The 19,003-nt window shown below is 37.4% G+C and overlaps 1 protein-coding gene across 4 annotated transcripts in view; it reads right to left on the reverse strand.

Annotated features, from left to right (window-relative positions):
- The window catches only part of CBLB (Cbl proto-oncogene B), a 142,896-nt gene that overhangs the window by 47,764 nt on the left and 76,129 nt on the right, over positions 1–19,003 (reverse strand). For all 4 annotated transcript variants that reach the window (XM_082063206.1, XM_082063204.1, XM_082063205.1 and 1 more), the window contains 3 exons: positions 16,626–16,772; positions 4,778–4,934; positions 909–1,030 (listed from right to left, as the gene is read on the reverse strand). In XM_082063206.1, the coding sequence (XP_081919332.1) occupies positions 909–1,030; positions 4,778–4,934; positions 16,626–16,772 (426 nt within the window). The remainder of the gene's footprint in view (positions 1–908; positions 1,031–4,777; positions 4,935–16,625; positions 16,773–19,003) is intronic.

Below are 19,003 nucleotides of genomic sequence, written 5' to 3' on the forward strand. Positions count from 1 at the left end.
AAGTGAAAGCTAAAAGTAGCAAAATAATAGTTAACTAATAAAGGATTAAATCCATTAATGAATTTTTATTTCTCCAATCTGAGTGCAGAAAAAAAACAGGACAACAGGAGTGGCATAAACAGTAAAAGTTCAGTTAGAATAATTCAGTATGTAAAGCACCACGTAGAAGATATTTAAAAACTCTACGTGTCATAAAATTTAATCTCATAGATTCCCTATTTAGATGCAGAGCTTGTGATACAGAATCATTACTGGCAAAGAAAAAAAATGAACACATAAGGAATACATAAGCACTGATTAAATTCATAACTTAAGTGTGCTACCATGAAAGATATTGTTAAGCAACAAGCTTAAGCTACCATGAAAGATATTGTTGAGCAACAATTCAATGCAACTTTTGAAAAGGAAATTATATTTTCAAATATGCTTTTCAAGAATGCATTGATTGTTGTACCTAATTCAGAAGAAAGGAAAAGCAATGTAATTTCATTTTTTTTTCCCCTGTTTATTTGTACTTAGACTTAGACTTTCGTGTATGCTAGTAAGATTTTTTTTGCTTCATAGCTGTAGAGAATTATGGCGTAAAAAAACAGATCATGGTTGCAAAATTCCCATGTCTTAAAATCTAGAAGTTCAACGTTGATTTTCTGAATGTGGAGTTCTAAACTTTAGCATTAAACTATTTTTAAAAATACATTTTGATAGAAATAAAATCACAAGTATAAAAACCCAAACTACTACTTCTCTGATTCACTCTGTTACCAAAAAAAATTAGAAAGGCCAAAACTTCACACCTTCAGTATTGCACCGAGTGTGTCATGCAATATAGAAGTATGAACCTGGAATAATTATGTAGCTTCTGAGACAGCACGTTTATTTGGAAAGGAATAATCAGCAAAACCTCTCACCTCCCAGGCTTAGTGCTGTATTTTTGCAGCCTCGCTTTCACTTCATCGTATGTCAGGAATGCCATATATCCAGGATGCGTCACAGCTAAGAAGTTCCAGTTCCTTAAGATTGAACTCCATGGCTGAAAAGAGAAGACAAACAATTAAACAGATGCAGCCAGGTAGCTACATATTTCTAAGAAAACTCAAGTCAGTTTGTCAGAAGAGGCTGATGATGTTTTAGCTTCAGATGAAAAATACGCACTTTTGGTTAAGGTCTAAATAGTACGAAAGACTGTCGGGTATACCCAGCTGTGCTACAAGGATTCCTTCAAAAGAATTATTCCAAGGACATCAAGTGTAAATTTTTGAATCTCCTATTTGTAGCTGCGTAAAATATTAAGCACCATGTTTACTTAGAACCTGCAAAATGCAGCTCCAAGATGTCTTAATAAAAACATAATTAAGCCTATTCTTGAAAAGTCCTGAGGCACTTCCACAGTAAATGATAAGTAACACTAACAAATGAAGCCTAAGAAAGCCACTAATTTGAGCTGTTGTTCCTTTTCTTATTGTCTACTACTTGATTTCTTCAGTTACCATAATGGTATTACAGCCACAAAACAAAAATATTGACAGCACTTAATCACAGTCTTTGCTGACTTGAACAGGAAATGCTTCAGAAAGCTCACTGAAATATGCCTGACATGCTATCATTTCAAACGATACAGAAGAGTCCTTTACTGTAAATGAAGGATGATTTTTAAGTGGTAGATTAATACAAATATACTAAGTGTTCATTGGTAGCATTTGGAAAGATAGGAAACTGCCTCTGAATGGTTTGGAGATTTATGTATTTGTCAAAAGATCAAGGCAGGCAAAGTTAAGCAACACAAGAGGCTTGTGGTCTCACACGGCCTGCAAATTCCCTTTAAAGGATCTTCTAACGGCTAGTACAGCAGAGACAAAATGCCTTTGTAAGTGACACACTTGAGCAGAGTATCCCAACAGTCCTGCCTGAGATTATCATACATTTCCCAGGCAAACCCTAACCACTACTTAAACGTGGATGAACACCTGTTTGACTCTAAAAATGAACACCTCTTCAAAACAGATGCATGAAACAGAACGGTAAGATTTCAGCACAGAGGCCGTTAGAAACCTCAGGTGTTCAAATCTGTACAAAAGAAAGGAGAAAAATGCACAATCCCAGATGCAACACCGCATCTTGCCAGCTCTTATTTGCACCCTCAAAGATGGAGCCAGGAGGCTTCATCACATGAAAAATGGTAGTTGCCCTAACTAGAGACAAAAGGGAGTTGATGCTTCCCCCTTCACCACACCAGCACTGACACTCCCTTCATAAAACCACGTTCTTCCTCCTGCTGTGTTACCCAAGTGCACGCACAGAAATCAAAAACGGTGATCAAACACTAAGTATTTTGATGTTTTGTTGGACTGTGGCAATTTAAAGGCTTGCTACACTACAGTACATTATGTAACAAATTCAAGTAGCGTGCAAATTCCTTGGTTAATCGCAACCATCAGTCTCCTAAATTGACAGTAGATATGCTCGGACTCTCTACAAAGTGTCACACTACTGCTATACCTGGGAAATGATGTGACAGTACAACCGAAAATCAAAGGGATAGAACTCTTAGCTTGCCTTGTGCACAGAGAGTATTATAAAAGCAGGGAAAATGGGAAAAGATTTGTATGATTTCTCTTCTATGGAAACATTTTTGCATAAAAGGACAGCTTGACATGTTAACAGTGACAGAATGAAGCTCCTTTCCTTCAAAGCATCCACGTATTCTGCCGTGCTAACTTCAACTCCCGCCAGAGAACGCAGCACTTAGAGCTGTGCTGCACACGGTGAGGAGGCAGGGGGAGCAAATTCACTTTTACAGGATCTCCACAAACAGCAGCCTTGCTTTCCTCTGTGAATAAGCATCACCATAAACGTAGCTTTTCTGTAACACAACCCACAGTTGGCAAAACAGTATTTTGATTACCTAAACAATTGGGATTTTCTCTCCGTGGGTGTATGCACACATCATTACAGAAGCTGTTTAAAAACTAGAGAAGTAAAATGCAACCTCTGGGAGAGGTTCTCAGACTAAGTTCAGTGCAAGTTCAACAGTTACACAGCTACTGCACCAGCTGGTAGTCTGTCTGGCAAAAATCCTCTCTCTGCTTCTTTGTTAAATTAAAAGTTAATCCTAACCAGTCTTCTCTCCTTACATATATCAGTACTGCTGATTTCCTTTCTCTAGCACCAGGCATGGTAATGAATCAAACCAGCAATGGCCTCACAAAGAAACTAATGCAAACATATTCACTGGCTTACAGAACACGGAAAATAAATCTCATTTGAGGCTTCTGTCCTGACGTTTAATGCAACCTGTAAGATCCCACACAGGGTCAGAACAAACTGTTACTTCTCAGATCACTGGCTTCTCATTTAATTTTCTATTTGATGTACAGACTGAAAAAAATGAAGCAACAAACCACACACACTCAAATCCTGTTATTATTTGTAAGCAGAATGCTTATGGGAAAGAATGTCCTACAGAAAGGAACCTTAAATGCATTTCATACTGATGTATGTTGCAGCCAATGGGCCTCAGACATTCTGCAGCCAAGATCAAGATTTGGGTTTGATTACTAACCTGAACACCATATTAGTTTGCTAAATACTAAATAAAAAGGAAGAAACTTAGGCAGGACTTGATGTTCAGACAGGAATGCTTGATCATACGAAGCTCCACATAAAGGGCAAAGCTTAGGAGGATTTTGCTAAAGCAGCATAAAGTACAGTGATCTATGTTCTCTCGTTTATTATTTCACCAAATAGAACCCCCAAAGTTTTGTTCAAACCTCCATAACCTGTATGTGTGACCAATGTTTGTGGTTAAATTTAACAGAGAGATTACTTACACCATAACATTTTCAAGTTTGATACTTTTGACTCAGAATGGAGAAGAGATTATTAAAATCAAAATGGTGTAAACTAATTAATCATCTCCTGCCAAATCTTAATATCAACTTGGTAATGGTATCCTTTCCCATAACAGCAAAACCAAGAAAGCTAAACAAAGATTATCACAGAATGACATGGAAGACAGAACAGTAACTCCTTGTCTTTCTTAAACTGGGAGGCCCAGAGCTAGACGCAGTACTCAAGATGCAGCCTCCCCAGGGCAGAGCAGAGGAGGAGGAAAACATCCCTCGACCTGCTGGCCACAAACAAAACAGCACCACCTTCTATATTGGTTGAAATACTTCTAGTATGCTCTGCAGAATGGACACAAGGTTAACAGAGGCGTGTAACATACATATGAGCTTATTTCAGGTAAATATTACCTATTAACAGTAATACACTTGATGCTATTCCCAAAGATAGTCCCTTGTAAATAAACAGCAGAGCATTAATGGCAAAAATATGTTCATAAAGAGTTAAGCTTGCATTTAGCCTAAAAAGTCACATGTAACTTTCCTTATGTGTTTGCAGAAACACTTCATATTGGTATATATAGATACAAAAGCACAATGAAAACACAAGCACCTGAAGGCCTACATTTTTAAGAATTCATTTAGGATTAGTAAAAAGTAAGTAAGCAGCAAACACAAAGATACTGTAATCATACTAAATATGTGCAGAAATGAAGCAGGAGTTACTGGATGTTTTCAGTTTTTCAGATGTAGGTGTTGATTCAGAGTCAGGTGACTCTGACGGACTAAAAACAAAGCACAATTTATTTCTGAATTCCAGTGTTTCAGTTATTTCAGTTTTTCCAAAATATCCACTTCCTTGACCCACAGGTATGCATCTCAGGGCACTAAGCTTCTAAAAATTCATATAAGCATCTAAAATTTTCAAACCTTACCTGAAATAATCTAGTGAAGATATCAAATTCAAAAATTGAAATGTAGTCATTGCAGGTCAAGTCAATAGTAGATTTCAGAGCCATTGCTTCCAAACCAGAGCTTATCTGATGAACTTCATGAAGGCACTGCCTGAACACTTTCCATGGCACTATAGTTCTGTGAGAGGGGTAGAAATAATAAATATAATAAAACTACATATTTAAGATTTTATACCTTATTTAGACATCAGAACTAGACTTCTTTTAAAGAAGTGGAACATTAATTTGGTTTCTCTACAGAAAACAAACAAACAAACAAGTTTTTTGAAAGCAGCCTAAGCAAATGAAAGCGTGGTTTACCTTCTTTTAAACACAGACAAACAAAGTGCCATTTATTTTACAATGATAAATACCAAGCTTCCTTCAGAGGACAACAAAAAGAACACTGCAGAAACCAAAATGTCCTACCAAGCAGGTGTAGAAACCAAGCTCACACCCTCTCAAAGATAATGCGAAGGACCAGCTCTGTTTGGTAAAGAACTCCTTTCCTTGCAGCCTCTCTTGTCAGAATGATAAGCATCAATTTAGTATCTACTGTGATAACTTTTTTTTACAGCTAAAGCTCATAAACACTGGTCAAGTAACCTGACAGCACCAACCAGCTATCACTGATACTGGTCCAAGGACAGTTGCATGCATAGTAGAAGACATGTATTCTCAGATTGTCACCTTCACACATTCTTGCAGAACGGGGAGTATTTTCAGACAGTAGTGAATGTGGGAAAAGGTGGAAAATCACGATAGAAGGAAATTAAAATTATCCTCTCTAATACAAAGCCATATTCTGTCAAATTCAGTTCTTACTTGCACAAAGACAATGCAGATTATTTATTTTGCCAGCCAAGTTCTTGTATTTGGAACCTGACACGAGGCCATCACTTGAAAGTGCTCTATTTTATCACTTTCAAAACTATGAAAAGTTGTTCAATAACAGCGATTCTTCTTCTCATGTCAGTGGGTGAAATCTAAATTTTGCAAAGCCTAACACCTTCTCTTAAAAAAGTTCTGCCGCACGCTGAAAGCAGATATGATGTTTTAAAAACATTTTAATTAACTGAAATGTAACCAACTGCTAACCAATATATAACTGTTTTCAGGACTTAGCAAGATTTCACACATTCATAATAATATTTTCTTAATAATTGCTAAAATGATAAAAGACACAGACCTCAAAAATCTCATCAATACTTCTTTCTATTTCTATTACTTAACATTGCCTTATTTTTATAAGAGCCAAAAAATTTTATTCCAGTTCTTCTAAGTATTTTCTTATGTGGAAATATATATAACCTGGTAGCACAGTGCTATGGAAAAAAAAAAAGAAGACCAAGCTGGTCCTGCATCACAAATATTCTGCAGTTAACCTAAATTAAAACAAATAGTAAGTTGAAGTACAACACTAAAAACACACTCCTGTATTTCTACCGCATCAGGCATTCATTCCATCTGTAAGTGCAAAGAAATCTACTTGTTACTTGGAGGCTTATATTGAGAAAGTCATAAATGACAAAATGTGAAGTTTAATAGATCTCAGCAGATACTTTCATTTATGTATGAAAAACAGGAAACCACAAAGAGCTGAAGAGAGATACCACATCAGATGCCATTTAAGAAAGAATGCACATCAAATTTTGATTATGGTAAAGACAGAATGACACGCGCATTAAGTTCAGAGAACAAAGTTGGAAAACATTAGTGCTTTTGTGGTGTTACAGTTGTGTTAGTTCAAGCGCCTATTGCTTATTTAGTTCCTGTAACTATGGCTCTGAAATGTCTTCTGAGTCTCTATGTAAAACATCCTAAATGGTTACAGCACTGGGATCACGCTACAATAGGGTTAGAATAGGTTTCTGGGGTATTTTTTGAGGGGTAGGGGTTGTTTGGGATTTTTGTTTGTTTTGTTGTGGGTTTTTTAAAAGGGTTAATACAATAATCCTTAAATACAAACCAATAGAGTATCCATCAGGAAGGAATACAGCCATATTATACCTTACAACTGCTTTTGCATGCCCTGCCTGAGACAGCTTCATGAAAACATCCTCCTTAGATGAAGTTAATAAGTGGGACCTTTCTTTATCTATTCACTGACACCCTACACCCCAAAATCCCAACAACAATGGAGAAAGCAAAAATCTTCAAGAACATATGTTTTTAGAGCTCTGTTGGCTAGCACTTTGGCTAAGACAGAAACCAGATGTTGGGAAATGAGTGATTAGCTAATGAAATAACATCTAAAGTTATTTTGTGGGACTTGTCCAAGAACAAGTGTCTGAAAAAACTGGTGGCCCCAAATTAAAATTCACTAAACTCAGCAGATTATTTAGATTATTTTTTTCTGCAGCTTTATGGAATAGGTCTTCTATCTTTTGCTTTCTTAAATAAAGCTGAGAATTAGCTTTAAAAATGTTAAGTCCTATTTCTCAGCAGCTACTGTTACACAGCTATCATTCCTAAATACTTCGAAAGAGCACCAGCCAGGGACCATTTCTCTTTAGGAGTTGTCATATGCAGGGACAGGAGTTGGATTCGATGATCCTTGTGGGTCCCTTCCAACTCAGGACATTCTATGATTCTATGATTTCTCCCCAAATGTATCTCTCCAGTTTATATGCACAAACTGCTGCACTCTTTTGAGACCCTGCAGAGAGCACTCACTCACTTAAAATGAGGCTACAACTGAGTCTTTACATGGTGGAGGATTCTGCAGCATCCTCTTCTCCTGCTCCAACAGACTTGCAACCTGGTGACCTTTCAGGTAAACTGAGAATCACCATCCTCTGGCAGAGGTCTAGGAGGATGTCACACAGAAAGTGTCCCACAGGGATGTGGCAGTGAAAGAGGTTTTCACAGAGGGCTGGCAAGTTGAGTTTCTGTTGGAATTAACATTTCACTGATGTTGTTTTCTTGTGTTTTAGGGAATACATAGCTTTTGAAGGTACCATTTCATTATTCAAATACAAAGGGTTATTTTAATTGTTCAGGGAGATGGCAGGGGCAGTAGGAAGGGGAAGGGAATGGGACCCATCAAACCAAGCTTGAAATTTGGACTGTACTAATTAATATCATGCTTAGGTTGTTATCTTGTTTTTTTAATTGAAAAAAAAAAAAAAGCCTTTTTAGAAAGGAAAAAATAGGATCCTGTTTGTAATGAAACACTGCCTGCAGTGTTCGGCTCCTGAAACATAGAAGGTATCTCCTACTATTTTCGGTGAACTTTGTTCTTGTAATATTTGTTGCATCATGCCTTGATGATACCCTGCACAGTAGGTTGGTAGGTATTCTGCACATGCCTCATGCTATTAGGCTGACCTGTAAACACTTGTCTAGGAGGAGATGAGTTAGTCAGCTCTGCGACAGCCCATCAGAAAGATGTGATGTGACATCCTGGTAACAGTTCTCCATAGAATTAGGTTGAGGAAGTGCAGTGTCTCAGTATTTCAGGTATTTAATCGTAGTTAAGCAAGCGATCGGTTCTCATGGAGCACACGTGACTCCAGCTGAGTAGTTCTGGGGAGTACCTCACGCAAGGTACGGTACTACATAGCGATTGTACTTCCCTCAGATGTTTAATGGCCAAAGTTAAGAGCCCTGCTACACATGCACACAATACAAACAGATATAACCAGGGCTTTGGTAACAGCTTCTCTTTTTATAATAGAATTTGGGGAAAAATAGCGAACACTGAAGTAATACTAGGTGTTCCTGCTCCAGCAGGGGGATTGGACTAGATTTTTCAAGGTCCATTCCAATCCCTTAACATTCTGTGATTACAAAAACATCTGACTAGATTACATGTACATACTGTTATTGTGCCACATTCTTATTTTATTATGACTTCCAATTCATTCAAAATCTTCAGAAAGGTAATTTTAGAAGTAAGCAAAAATATGAAGGAAGCTGAAACGCACAACTTATGCAGCAGAAGAAAGTTATGGAGGACCTTTTACAAGCAAAACTTAATCTCTGTCTGCCAAACTTTTAAGAAACACTTCATCCATACAGTATCTTTGTACTGACTTTCCACATCATTAGAGCAGAAGCAAGCCCATACCAATTTAAGGAAAGAAAACACAAAATAAAACAAATGATCCTGAATATTTTTTTTTCCTGAAGAGGCTTTCTGTGCATATCTTCTCTCTCTCCTAAATCAACAAAACTATCTATCTTGGCATTTACCTCAGGCTTATCTTCCTATTTAAGAGTTCTGTCAAAACCCTAAAATAAGCCACTTCTCCTCCAAGCCTCTCAAAATGACACTACTTCTCCCCATTTCTTTTGCAACAGTAAAATTAGTAAGTGTACTTAAAGAACAATGATGAATTAAAAAATGTTCTGATCAAAGTAAAAGCTTTTTAAAAATACCTTCAGATAGGATGGTATCTATGAACTATTATTGATACACAAAGGGAAGTGTCACTCTGTAGTCTCAAACAGTGTTCTAAACACCACCCACACAACTTCCATATGCCTAAAGGAGAAGGATTAGAGTCCAGCATGTAATTTGCAAGCAACTTGGCACAGGAATTTAGGTCCTCCCTTCCCTCCTGCCCTGATCATGTGTACATGGGATTTTCTTAAACTCCCTGAATGTTACTGCATTATTAAAAAGCAAGACATGAAAATAAACCTGGAGAGGCAGCGAACATTTCCTAAGCGTGCAGAGTACAGCACTTCAGCAAAACTTTGGAGATGCAGATATTCTGGAATGTCAAGTGGCACTGCTCCCATTCGAACCAGAGCAGACCACAAGAATGTCTAGGAAGGTAAACATGTATCTGTGTAACTTAGAGTGAACATTTTTGTCTGCAAGAGACTCTCTCAAATGTTGCCAGAAAGTGTAACATGAAAAGGGCACTACTGTATCCAGAGCAAACTCAAAAATATTCAAGCAAATGTTGACCCAGATAGAAACAACATTCTTTGCAAGTCTACAGTGAGCAATGTGGATTTTAATCTATCATCACTGAACAAAGCCTTTTCTTAAGACTGCTGCTTCAGTTTTAAGTGAGAGGCCACATGTTTTCATTGCTTCTGAACTGCAGAGCAAACAACTGACACACAGAAGGCTTGAGAAATTCCTTCCTAAGGGATAACAGGAATTCTGTCATATTGGGCCAATAAAATTGTCAAATAGTGACATCATGCAGAACAAATATAGATTAATCTAATAAGAAAAAAGAGAAGGTAAAAGAGAGAAAATAAACCTCTGGAAATGGGAAAACATAGCACCTAAAATATCCACTTCCAAAGCCACATAACTGGACATTGCTGAAAGTCAGCAAGTTAGTGTTACACTTCCTTAAGGGACACTGGAAGTCCACGTTTCCTGAAGTTTCCCCAAAGGGATGTGCTTGTCTGTGTATTTCCAACTTTTACTTCTAATCACAATCCAAAGCACATCCATTGCATGCCCTTTCATACTTAAAACACTGCCTCTCCTGCCTACCCACCGAGAATCTGTTCTACTGCCTCACAATCTCGTGTGCAAACTATAACTTTCTTTTCTCTGTCCTTTGTACATGCAACTTTATTCTTAGCCATCCAAAAGAACTGTGAAGACCCTTGTCCTTTTCTGTTTTTTAATCATGTCCTGCAACTTTCCACTGACTAGCTCTTCTTTATATTATCGATCCTCTTGTTAAAACTTGTTTATCTTGCACTTCTATGAAAAACATCTAGCAAGATTTACAAGTCACTAGCTGCTGGGTAACAATACCTTCTGCCTCTAGCTCAAGTTTTTAAACAAGGGTACTAATAAGGGTATTTCCTGTGCTGCTTGTCAGCCGAGGGAGGAACCATCCTCCAAAAAACCCATTCCCTGTTTACTTCCTTCTCTTTAAAAGTTTGTTGCCAAAACACTCGTCTTGATGGTGATGAACGCTATGGCACTCAGATTGCTGCCTCTTCCTCTTTCACCTCTCTGTCTTTTGGCTTCCCTTTACACTTCAGCTCATACTCAAATTATAAGCCCTCTGGGCCAGGACCACCTCTTCAGTCTGTATTTTTACAGTGTTCAGGTAATGGTGTGGCTCTTGGGCACTATCTGCAGCAAGAACAGGAAATCAAGTGATAAATTAAGGGGCTCAACAAGGTGCCAAAATCTAGCTTATCTGAGGTCTCACTTTCTGACAGCTAAATGTTTTCGAGTTAAGTCGTGCAATGTGGTCTGCCTGTTCTACTGCTTCTTCTCTGAACCTAAGCCAGAGAAGCTACGTCTGTTCTATCCCAAGCCAAAAAGCACTGACCACAGCAGAACCACAACTAGTCAAAGTTTAGACTATCAATCTTAAATATTGTTTAACTTCTACTGAGAAATCAATAGCCACACTTTTTTTCCTAAATTCCAATAAAAAAATAAATACATTTCAGGCATCATCTAAAAAAAAAATAAAAATCAGAGCTTTAAAATAGTAACTTGTTTGACCCTAGCAGTGAAAGAAGTTCTGTTTCTTCAGAAACTGTGTGGGACATAAACTTATCTGACAACAATAACAGAAATACTTTCAATTTTTTAAGGTTTCACAATGAAGAGTAAGCCCTTAAAAGTTAAAATAAAAGGCAGAACTATGGAGAACTGAAAACCTAAGAACACTGACATTTTGCTGCTGATTCATTCTGCAACACAAAGACAGCCACAAATCACAAATTTCAATAGTTACAAAGCCCTGCGTGACTTCACCGCAGCTTTCAAATTAGGAGGCTGGAAAGATCTGTTAGGTCATGTCGCCCACTCTCCTTCTCCATTCAGGATCACTCCCAGTGGTATTTTGCACATTTCTTCTCAAAACAGAAAACTAGTAAAAGTTGCAAGGTGCTATTAAAGTGAGTGAGGAACCAGGGGAAATTAACATCAAGCACTAAACAGTGATAAAATGTGGATAATGAAGAAGCTATCAGATTATGTTTTATATGTGTATTTACAACTCACTGGGGGTTACTAAAGTATATGTAAACAAATGTAACTGCTGATTACATGCCTTACAATTTCACAGTTCCACTTAACATTACTATTTAGCTGTATTTAACTATCATTTGCTTCAGCACAACTATAATGGTAAACCATAGGTGAAGATTCACTCCACTAAAACCACTTGCTCCAGTAACAGTATACTAGTAATCAGTACAAATTCAGAAATCACATCTCAATTTCACCACTTTCATGCTTTTGACACTACCAAGGTCTTTCTTGGTGTAGATCTTAACCTAAAATCTTGACCTTACCATGGTGTATAGTTTGTGTCAATTTATTCCTCAGTTCTTCTTCAGACAGCTCCTCTATTTTCTTGAAGAGGCTCTCTTCCTCCTCGTAGCCTGTGATATACCAAAGAGCTCCATTCTCAGCCTATTCCAGTCATTCAGCCTTTGGAAAGGTGTCACTCGTCCCTGACATTTGTTTTCACAAAGCTAATCCAAAACTCTCTCTACCACCTCATCTCCCCAACAAGCTTTTCTCAGTCAGCTTCCTTGACAAAGTCAATATTCCAAAACCACCCTGGGCCTTCTATGTGGACACCGCTGACCTCCTCACCCACCTCCTAATTTGGATACACGTTCTACATTGTCCTTGCAGAGAAATCAGTCCTTCTGTTTCTTCCTTCATCATACTGCTATTGTCCACATTCTCCTTCCACCCAGATAATCAACATCTCATTCTCTCCCATCCTGATTTATCAGTCCTCCCTGTAAATTCCTAAACCCCGCACTAGTCTCTCCAGACCCTTTCCAAATATCCTATCACTTCCAAGGTTTCCCCTTCTCTGAAACATGTGATACTGGAAAATCTCACAACTATAAAGGTTCTGACTATTTACCCCTTTTGTACTCTCTGCCTGTGTGAGGGCTGATGATTTCCATCACCAATGTTTCTGCTGCTATCACGAGCACCACAGCATTCTGTCTCATCCAAGCTTCTCCAGCAACTACCATTATCTAGAAGTTTTGTAGAGGTGTATCAGAAATACAAAAGTTGAGGTGGTATTTGAAGGCCAAGAATATGGGAAGTTCTCAGCACATGGCTGTGAAGAAGCCATTCAAATAGTTTTTCGAGTTCTACATCTGTGTTTTCTACAAAAAATTCAAAAAGGAGCTAGATGTGTGATCATCAGACATTTGAAATAGTCTAGCCACTTATTTTGCTAATGCGTTTGAAGTCATGTGAACATACACCTAACCAGCTTTAAACACTAAAATAACAAATGCATCCTATGATACTTATTAATAACAGGATGAATAATGTAGTTGCAGCTGCACAATTTTGCAGTCAGTGTTCAGACAGACGAATGTAACAAACCAGCAAAATTAGAAGCTCCCCATTTATTGAGGAAGAATAGTGAAAGAAATCAGACACAGGGTTTTTTAAGTTACAAACTGGACTCTCGGAAATTGTATCTTTTGGACTGAATACCTCAGCAAATTATATGGCTTTCTGTAAACAGAAGTGTAGGTCACGTTTTCAAAAACGGAAAGCCAAAGAGTGGACTTAAAAACATAAGTGGCTATTGACCTCCTTCTTGCTATTTAGAATAATTAAAAATAAAAAAAGAAAAAAATGACAACATTTCAGAAAGAAATCAAGGCAGAAAATACATTACAGAAAAGCTTCCAATTCATTATGTTTAGGAACACGAAGATGATTTTTATGATAATATTATGCTGAAAAAAATCATCAATTGATCTAACAGTTCCAATTCCCTCCTTTCAACCAGACCAAACAATGCATCAGAATTATTTCTTGTGATATGGTTTACTCATTAAAAGCCAAGATCCAGCACAACTTCCTTTTTATTTATGCTCTACTCTTGAGCAGCATTACTTAGCAAACTCAAAGTAAGGGCTGCTTTTTGTAAAAAAGTGAGGAGTACAGCCTTGCCCTATAAAACAGTGATGCAGCCAGGGAACATACAAGACAGTTCCTCCCTGTCCTCCTTCATTTGCACTGCATGCCCAAACAGAGTTTGAGGTTTCAGATAGTCCCAGGGGCCTATCTTGAGGTGGTCAGGTTACAAACAGATTTTATCAGTTGTTTGCAACACCCAAAATCTTTATGTAGGCTCTGCTTCTGGGGAAGTGATACTAGCATATTTGCAAACTGATTTCTCATAACAGGCCCATTGTAAATGATGTGGCTTGCAGGCATACCTGCCACGTATTTCTAAATGGATTAGAAAATAATTAATGTTTATAAAGCTTCAGGCATTTTGTTTAATGAAGAGATTAAATGTAATGCAAATAAAACTTTTTCTCATCTGTTTATTTGACATACATGCTGTTACATGTTTTACAGTTACTTAAGCACAATTAACTAAACCTGAGATAATGGCAAGGCTGCCAAGCACAGATCAACAGATCACGGCTTACAAGACAGGTAACTAAAACAGATTCAGCTTATTGGAAAAGAGCTGGAAACACTAATAACAATGGTTATTTACCTAGCCTGAAAGCAAGTACCTGACAAGCAGAACTCAAAAAACCTCCAGGCTGTACTAGATGACCAAGATTAGATATGTAATTAACTGAATGTCCTGAAACTGCCTTGATTCCTGGGCATTTTTCGTGCATGGATGCTTAACAGAAAAACCTAAACCAACCCTATCTAAGTGCACGGGGAGGGGAGGACTTCAGGGGGTTAATACTGAAAGTTCATATTTAACGTTGTATTTTTTTAAGAAATTTAGATAAGCAGGAAAAAAAAAAAGTACAAACAAAACAAAACCCAAAAAAACCCACAAAATTTAAAAAAGTTATGGTAATAGTTCTGGGGCCCTAAAAAGGGGCACTAGAAAGAAGCATTCCAGGGACTGAACCAGGAAAAGACTTAAGTGTGAAGGGAGAGAAAGACAAGGGTAGAGCTGAGTTGTTCAGATGGACTGATGCAGTTGAAAAATTCTTCTTACCAACGTTGCTCTGATAAAAACTTATTATTATGTTACAGTATCCTACTGTCTGACACCTCAAGTACCTATCACTTGTGCCATCTCCCAAAGGAAAGTGGCAGGACCATTAGAAGGAAACTTGAAGGGAACGCTTGAATCTCACACAGAAAGCACAAGTTAGTAGAGAAATACAAAGAGGTACATGATACTGAAGCTGATGAAACTAGTTAAAATGAAATGACAGGAACAAACAGTAGCTTGCAGAAGATGAAGTCTGTAAGTTGCAATGACAGAAATGCAATTTGCAATCAAGACAGCTCGTAAAGGTCATTCAAGGACAGAGCCCAACAGGAAAAGAGAAGGACCAGGAGGAGATTTCAATTCTGAGAGTTGCTCAGACAAGAGAGAAAGGGAAAAAGAGAAAACACTGAAGAGAGATCATCATGGTTAAGTCACATTTTCAGAGGTCCTGTTTTTCTGACTGACATGTTTTTTAAGAGCCTTATCTGATAGAGGGCCCCTACACATCATGTAAATGAATCCTTCAGATAACTTTATCTGAACTTTTGTGGGTACTTTAAAGATCATCTTCACATTGAAATGGGTAACACAAAACATCGTGAGATTCCTTTCCTCTAACAAAAGGAGGACTGATACAATGACTTGATCACACCATAACATTATCTATAGAGGACAGAAATTTGTTTGAAGACTGAAGTTATCAGATAACACTATAATAAAACCACAATGCTGGAAGCTAGCAGTAGGGGTGTTTAGACTACCAAAAAAAGGTAATGAAACTGTTGAAAATTCACACTGAAAGAAACTAATTTGAGAAAGCGCCAACCTACTACACTGGCATTCTAAATAAAGAATTAAAGACTTACTTTAAAGAGCTCTTCTTGGTCAGTAAACGTTTTTGCAGGAATTGTTCTGTGATTTGCTATGGCCTACACTGTGCGAGATATCAGACTTTATGATCATAATGACTGCTCCATTATATTGTACAACATTCAAATCTCTTGCCTTCTCCCTCTTATGTCACTGTTACACTAATAAACCTTCCATGAGAAAGTGATCAAATTATGCATCTTTTATTCACTTGTATCTGTAATCATAAACAAAACTGTTTGCCAGAAACAAACAAAAGAACCCCCATATTCACAACTGCCTACTTTTACATATTCAATATTGCATTTGCTATATGGATTTAGTCACATATCTGCAAGTCAGACTTAGTGTTCGATAATGCGTAATAAAATGAATGCTAAGTTTCTCCCCAAATGGCTTTTGATTAAACCTTCTGACATATCTCCAGTTTTTCTCTCTCTTTCCGTAATAGAACTTGAACAAAAGGAAAGAGTAGTCCCCTGTGACTACGTTACAGGCAGTATAGTTGTAGAAAATCTGATTTGATAATAAGAGATAAAAACATTATTTCAAATACTTAAAGACCACTAAATATTGCAGTAGTTAGAAACTTAAAGATAGGATAAGGAAACATAGTCCATGAGACCATCATCAAGTTGCTGATTCAGACTTCAGAGTTATCAATTGTATAATGCATATATATAATGTGAAAGGACAAGATTTGCCATGTACATTATGAAAACAATGTGCTATCTTCGCCCTGGAATGGAACTCATAAACTCCATGCAAGGTAGTCTAATTTGTGACTGAGCGTAAGTGTCCTGTACAGAACTATCCATACACTTTTACTCATCCTTTAAGTGAATTACAACATTGAAAACAACAACAAAAAAATTGTTAATAATGAATTTAGCAATTTCAGCCAACTTAAAGACTTGGACAAGAAATGACCTTTAAAATGGCCATCCACATACTCAGAACCATAATTTGCATTTTTGAAAATGTCATTCCTTTTTATGCTTACAACTATAAAAAAATAAAGGATTTTGCAAAGTGTTAGTACTTACTTATCTCCAAAGAATTTTCTCCAGAAATCTGCAGCATCAGCTTTAGTGATACGAAAGTTATCACCCTGGAATTGGCCATTTGGAAAAATAGCCTTGATTTCTGCTAGCATGTGGCTGAAGATGAGGGACAGCTTTGTTAGGTTTCTCCTGTGGATATAATAAAAAAAAATATTTATATCAGATCCTTAAAACTGAATAAATTGAATCAATATTTCAGTATTTTATATATCCTACATGTTCGAGAAATAATCACTGTATGACACAAGAAAAACACTGAGCTTTCAACTGAAAACTCAAAGATAGATAAATCAGCAGTTCGTGTTTCCATGCACTTCTGAGGACACATTTATCATAAGTCTTCATAAATATAGAATAATTTGTTAAGCAATGGAACAGATTTGAGTTCTCAACTGCATGTTTCAGATACCTTTCTCATCCCTGTAAAGATTAAGCTCATGTGTGTCCACTTCATCCAGTCATTATAGAAGTAGGAATGTATGGAAATTAGACAGCTAATACATCAAAACAAACAAACCAACCAACCAAACAACAACAAATACATAAAAAACCCAACAACAACAAAAACCCCACAAACAAACAAAAAACCCACAACCAACCACACCCACACACCTCAAAATACAGTTTTAGATGTGACATCTAACCTATTTCCATCCAGGTTTCTAGAAATATAAACACAGCATGGGATTAGGTTTACTCTTTTCTTCCTATGACAATTCTATTTTTTTTTTCTCCCCAGCTTTTCCTTACTGCATCTACTTCCTATTGTCTTTTTAAATGCCTTCTCTTTAGTTAAAGCTTGCTTTCAGTTTTCAGTGGCATGTTAGGAACAAAAATCAAACTGCTTTGCTATCACTTTAGTTCCATAAACTTTCCAGACTTATTTTGTTATTGGCACAGAAATCCCATTTGTATAGTGCAAAGAACACAGAATCCTTAAATATAAATAATCCTTTTGCATAGAAAAATCTGTGAGAGATCATGGGGAGAGGAAAGAGAAGAATGGCAAAGCAATCTTTACAAATTTCCTCCTAGAGATTCCTTAGATGATCCTGGCAGTAAAAAACGAGCATTTTCCCACCTGATATATGAAATAGAGGCCACCCAAGAGACTGAACAGTTTCTGATGAAGAATTGTATTCTTATTTACCTCAATAAAGTATCTGTATGAGTTAGAAGTGTCCTGTGTTAAGTCCATTCACCTTTCATGATTTCAGCTACTACTTCATAGTGCCTCAAACAATTTAATGGAAATCATAATAAAAATCTTTATCAATCATGTAATTTATAACTGCTTATGCACAGTATTTTAAATAAATTCTAACTTACTCCTAAGTCCCTAGCCACATGAAAATATTAAGATTCAACTGATATATTTTTACAAATGCACGCCAAATAACTTTCAGAATTTGAGTGCTCAAAATCTTTGGGGGGAAAAAAAAAAAAGGTAGAACAAATTTAATGGGGTGTTCCTAAAAGAACACTCAACTTAGTACTGAAGAAGTAATTATTTCAACTAAATCTGTGGAAAAGTTATGATAGAGATTCCTGTGGAAGCTGTGTTACAGATTTTGCTCTAGGTTTTGCTACCGGGAAAACTATGCTAAAGATACTTATTTTGAAAACAAGTGATTTAAAACAAACAAACAACCCCCTGATAAATACTCTCTCTCCCCTCAAGATTCAGAGCGGTTATAGGGCTTATTCTTTCAGAGTGCTTTAATTCCTTCAGTATAATCAGATGTCTATAATTACGACGCCCAACTGTTCCTTATTTTCTGGATTTGTTCCTTGCTATTCCCCTTCCTGTTTCCTTTGTACTTTAATTACACACACGTGTCCTTTATTATTTTACTCCTCAGAAGTCAAGCCTGATGCAGAGAGCAAGCAACAGCTATTTTAGTGTGGCTCCCTCAGCCTGCACTTAATGCAAGATTAAGCAAGAAGCCTTCTGTATTCAGGACAGATGGCAACATGACTCGGTGCAAGTTTGAACAGAGCTCTCCCTTGGCTGGCACACTATGTATCTGTGTACATTAGCAAGGTGCCCTGAGGCAGGGCTGCTTGTCAGGCATGGATTTACCTAGGGAGCTATTACAAAACTTCTTGGATTCGCAAGGCTTGAGCCCTGTAGTGAACTGAAGGATGAAGTCACGTATGGGTGACACCCAGGGCACTTCCTTGTCCGGCGGGGAGCGGGTGTGTGCCTGTGTGCGTGTGTCTGTGTGCACCCTCCATGCACACGTGTTGCCTGTCAGCTGTAGCTACACAGGACGTGACCAGAAAAAACACCTGGCAGGAGCTGAACAGCAAACACACACTATACATATGTGTCCAAATGGTTGTATCTAAATCAAAGC

This window comes from Streptopelia decaocto, assembly GCF_964273445.1.
Source record: "Streptopelia decaocto genome assembly, chromosome: 1".
NCBI lineage: Eukaryota > Metazoa > Chordata > Aves > Columbiformes > Columbidae > Streptopelia > Streptopelia decaocto.